The 5,433-nt window shown below is 41.0% G+C and overlaps 1 protein-coding gene across 1 annotated transcript in view; it reads right to left on the reverse strand.

The window, feature by feature from the left end:
• Nucleotides 1-1,069, reverse strand: part of MBOAT2 (membrane bound O-acyltransferase domain containing 2) — a 105,778-nt gene extending 104,709 nt beyond the window's left edge. Inside the window, exon 1 of the mRNA XM_010852109.1 lies at nt 1,051-1,069. Coding sequence (XP_010850411.1) covers nt 1,051-1,069 — 19 coding nt within the window. The remainder of the gene's footprint in view (nt 1-1,050) is intronic.
• Nucleotides 1,070-5,433: the final 4,364 nt, after the last annotated feature.

Genomic DNA, 5,433 nt, shown 5'->3' on the forward strand with positions numbered 1-5,433 from the left:
TGGACAACAAAGGGGAGCCGGGCGGCCGCCGGACAAAGGCGAGCCGACGTGCGGGGCGCCGTCGAGTCAGTGCTGGGGGAAGTTGGGGACAAAGCCGAGGCGTGGGGCGGGGGGCTGGGAGGAGGAGGAGGGCCACAGACCCCCCGAAAAGGTGACCTAGATAAGAAGTGCCTTTGTCTTCAGGATTGCTGTTCAGTCGTGTCCAACTCTCTGCGACCCCATGGACTGCAGCACGCCAGGCCTCCCTGTCCATCGCCAGCATCACAGGATTGCTGTGGGGAAAAAAAAAAAATCAAACTTGGGGCTAGTTTCCGGTTGAGTGTGCGTTTCGGTCACCCTGCAGCCCACCTGGGCCTGGAGGGGTGAGACTGGTCCCCTTCGACGCCACGATGGCGCCCAGCCCCAGGGTGCCTGCGGCCTGTGTGTGTCCTTAACTGCCAGCATCCGCATCCCAGGACCGCCTTGCTCAGATGGAACGCTCTTTTTCAGCATTTCTTAATAACCCCTGAAGTGCCTGCTCCCCCAGACTCTTTTCTATTGTGCTGTTATGTTAACAGCGTTCGATGTGTGCTGGTGTGTGTGTAATGTATATCTGTTCAGTGTGTCATAAACGTGAACCATTTCAGTTCTTCGAAAATGCAGGTATCGACTTTGTTTAGAAGGTTTCAAACGCTGAGGAATGTCAGGATAGAGCATGGGAGAGCTCAAAACTGGAAGATCTAAGCGTCTGAAATTTTTGATAGAAACAGTGGTTCATGAGACTTCAGCCGCACGCTTTCATAATGCTTTCATCTCTGTTTAAAGGTCTAGCTCACTTAATCCCCACACCAACCACGTGAGGGTGGTACTGTTAACTAAACGGTAGTTTAGTTTAGTTAGTTAACACCCTCAACTAAAGAAATGGAGCCACAGAGAAATAACTTGGCCAAGACAGCACTGTGAATAAATAGCCAAGGCTGGACTGGGATCCAAGAAATGGGCCTTGGGAGTTTTTCGTAATTTCTACACCCTCTTCTTCTTCGCTCTTAAACCCAGCCCAGAAATTCTCACCTGCTATCAAGCGTGCCATTTTCTTGATAGCTATTGTAGACTCTTGGGACAGTGAGACAGCACAGATTTGTATACACGGGCTTCAGTAAATCATCAACTCTCCTGAAACTTAGTTGTCTCTCTGAAAAGGAGGCGATTGAACTAATTGATTCAATCGCTTCCTGCCTAACCTTCTTTGCTTGCTTAACTTAATCCTAACAACCAAACTGAACAAGAGATTCAGAGAAGAATGAAAAAGCTAGGGCCTTTCTTCTCCGTGGGGAGCTGTAATCAGTTAGAAACCAAGTCTGTTCAACGGGCTGTGCATTCAAACGTATTATCCCAATAAACTGGAGCCCTCTGTTAATCTCAGAAAGTTTTCTGTTTTTCCCTTCCTCCACTTTGGGGAAGTATAGAAAAAATATACAGGTGGCTAAGCATACAGACTGAAGGAAAACTTGAAATACTGTTTTAAAAACTTAAAAAGTTGACGTTGGGAACATACTACAACATAAAGTAGGATAAAGATACAATCGCAGGTCTAGAATAACTACTGTCTACAAAAAAGTTTCTTTAGACTGGATTTTTATTTTAGTAGGACATGACAGAACACAGTTCACTATTTGAGGTGACTACAATTAATAACTGCAGTGGGGAAAGTATTATCCAACTGGTAACTTTAGCTGTGTCAATATCATGTTATAATTGTGTCAAAGCTATAGGTATAGTATAGTAGAGTATTAACAACTTCGGTTTGGGAGTCATACCCACCTAGGTTGTGTGTTTTGTTAGCTGCAAGACCTTGGGCAAGTTACTTAACCTAAGGTTCAGTTTCTTCATATGTAAAAGCATAATAATGGCACCAGCTCTGAATTATAAAGTTATAAAAGCTTACCTAAGAACTCAGACTGTGCTTGGTATATAGTAAGACTTAAAAAATGTTCATCACCATCCAAGAGATGTGATGTGATTCTGAAAATAGAGACTATTTTTGTCATAGTAAAAGTACTGCATCCTCATGTTTCTAATGAAGGAAGTGAAGCCCATATTTCAAGCTAATAACTCAGTGATGATAGCATAAATTTGATGCAGGCCTTTTGACCAGTATCTGCTAATTAGACCTGAAGCTCTTATTAAACTGTGATGATGGGGGAAATAATTGAATTAATTATATATAATGCCTCACTGTCCTAACTCAGATAACATGCATCTTATAAAAGTCACGTACTTGATCTTAAAGAATGAAAAGATGCATCCAGGAGAAAAAAAAAACTTGGTTGAAAGTCAAAAGACCTGAACTTTAGGCCTGACATTTTTTTTTCATTGAAATATAGTTGAGTTACAATGTTGTGTCAGTTTCAGGTGTACAACAAGATGACTCAGTTATACATGTGTATATATAAATATATATTCCTTTTTTTCATTCTCTTCCATTATAGGTTATTACAAGATATTAGGTATAGTTCCTGTGCTATACAGTAGGTTCTTGTGCTAAGTCGCTTCAGCTGTGTCTGACTCTTTGTGACCCCGTGGACTGTAGCCCACCAGGCTCCTCTGTCCATTGGATTCTCCAGGCAAGAATACTGGAGTGGGTTGCCGTTTGCTTCTCCAACGGCAGATCCTTCTAGATTATCTATTGTATATATAATGTTAGTGCGTATATTTTAACCCCAAACATCTTATCCTGATTTTTGCACCAAACAGCTATGAACTTGAGAAATCCGTCTTAAATCTCTGTGCCTTAAATATGGATTGTTATGCCCACCAATGCAAGAGACACAGGTTTGATCCCTGAGAGTTGCCCTGACTCGCCACAACTAGAGAAAAGCCCGCATAGCAACGAAGTATCAGCATAAAATTAATAATAGGTTAATTACTTTTAAAGATGTTTGTAATATTAGTATGAGAAATAATAATTAGCAGGAAAGAGCTTTCAATGTAGCAAGCACATTTTAACAAGAATTACTTAGACCAAATTGTGAGAGCATTAAGAGTTCATATATAATAAAATGATCATCTACCCGTGTTCTCATCTCATCATCTCTCTACCCTAGGTAGTGGGGCTACCTAGGTCTCCCCCACTAAATTGGCTATAGTAATTGAAGATTGCTAAAATGAAGGTTTCCCTTCCCAACTTATTTTAACTTTGAATAAACCACTCAGAAGAAATGAATAATTTGCCAAGCTGTTTTTGTTTCATAAAAATGGTATGTGTCATGAAATTTGAGTTCGCAAGGCAATTATTTTGCCTATTTTCTGTTCTTATATCTTGGGATAACTCTGATGAAGGGCATTGGACCATACGCATAATAAAAGCCCCAGGTAACCAACTGGCATCTTTAAGCACTTATAAACTAACCGTTAATTGATGTTTTTGAACTGTGGTGCTGGAGAAGACTTGAGAGTCCCTTGAACAGCATGGAGATCAGCCAATTATAAAGGGAATTAACCCTGAATATTCACTGGAAGGACTGATGCTGAAGCTGAAGCTCCAATACTTGGGCCATCTGATGCAAAGAACTGACTCATTGGAAAAGACCCTGATGCTGGGAGAGATTGAGGTCAGGAGGAGAAGGGGGTGACAGAGGATGAGATGGTTGAATGGCATCACTGACTCAATGGACATGAATTTGAGCAAGCTCCAGGAGATAGTGAAAGACAGGGAAGCCTGGAGTGCCACAGTCCATGGGGTCACAAAGAGTCAGACTTAACGACTGAACAACAACAAGCTAACCCTAGCTTGAAACCAAAACATGATATTCAGAAAGTTGCCCTTTAAGACATACATGCTTCAGTTAGGACATCAAAAAATAAACTGAACCAGAGGTAACAAGCACAGAAAACAGTAGAGATAGGAGACTTGCTTGGAGCCATTGAAGTCCTGGAGCAGCTGTTTTCTGGCTCTAAGAATGACCTTTAACAACAAACAAACCTCTTCCATTTCATTGTCTATACATTAAGAGATTAAAAAACTAAATAATTTCAATGTCTCCTTCTTCTGAAATTATGACTCCCAAGAATTTCTAGAATTTTTTTCTGTCTCTCTGAGCCATTCAGTCTAGTTTTGTTTGACTAAGGGATACAAGCCAAACTCCTATTACCAATTGGAGAATTGCATTGCCCTCCAGTTGCTTCACTGGTTTCATAACTACCTGTAAGTTACTACAAATCTAATCAACTTTTTTCTCAACAGTGTCTGTGATTCTCAAGGATCTGTGATGATTTCTGTGTTGTGTCTGTGGATCTTGGGGAAATATTTCCCTCATAGATTCATTTGGCTTTTCTACCATTACATCAATGAATCATCTCAATTAAAAGAGCACCCCCTTAGGGCTTATTTACTATAATGACACCATCTGAAACCCTCTGCTGCTTAGGCGTAGAAAAACAGAGTACAAACTCCCATGCTTCCCCATGTTTGCATAATAGCATTTGTGTCCAGATTATGAAATATCTTAAATGTAAGTCAAAATACCCACCACAGCTTTCATCATAATCACCATCACCACTAGCTGTACTATTGCCTCTACTTGGGGTAACACATAGGCTAAGAAGGACTTATTTTCTCAGTTCTGCCTAATAGTTCAGGTTATTTCAGCTTGTCTATAATTATAAGAAGAGTTCCCCTCCTTAAATATGTTGACGTCTCTAACCAGAGACACGTCAAATAGAGATGTTGACTGTTCTTCTAAATAGTCCGGTCTGGCTGCTAGAGCAGGAATTGCTTCCTCACCTCTTCTGTTGCTGGCTCTGGGACAAAGAGAAAGCTTTTGGTGAGTTTCCAGCCCACCAAAGAATTCTGTTGCCCCTCAGAAGCCTATCACTTTCAGCAAGTTTCCCTCTTCGTGAGTGTTGAAAAACATATGTTTTCTCCTTAGATCCTTCCTATATTATTGTCATTTTCCAGATGCTGGGCTTTGTCCATGGCTTACAATACCAATGCTAGAGCCCTAAGTGGTGAGGAATTAGGAATGCGATCATGTCCATGTGTAAACTCTGGTTACCACACGTAGCCCTGTCCCCTGGCCAAAGGACTTGCTCTCCTGAACAGGTGACTCCTCTGGTTAAACATGAGGTATACCTGCTAAGGAGGAGAATGAAATGGCAACCCACTCCAGGATTCTTGCCTGGAAAATGCCATGGACAGAGGAGCCTGGCAGGCTACAGTCCATGGGGTCGCAAGAGTCAGACACAGCTGAGTGACTTTTCACTTCACCTGCTAATTAACATCCTTATAAAAAGATTATGGCCTGGTTTCTATTTCATCAAATTATCTTTTCACTTATTTTCCATTTGAAAGCCAATAGTTATTCTCTCTTATTTAGGTTTTTGTATGTAAATTCTGACCTAGGCTTAAAATACTGTCTATCACATGATAGTTCTTATAAAAATCACAATACATTA

The sequence above is a fragment of the Bison bison genome, unplaced genomic scaffold (genome assembly GCF_000754665.1).
Source record: "Bison bison bison isolate TAMUID 2011002044 unplaced genomic scaffold, Bison_UMD1.0 scf7180017864307, whole genome shotgun sequence".
In the NCBI taxonomy this organism is placed as follows: Eukaryota; Metazoa; Chordata; class Mammalia; order Artiodactyla; family Bovidae; genus Bison; species Bison bison.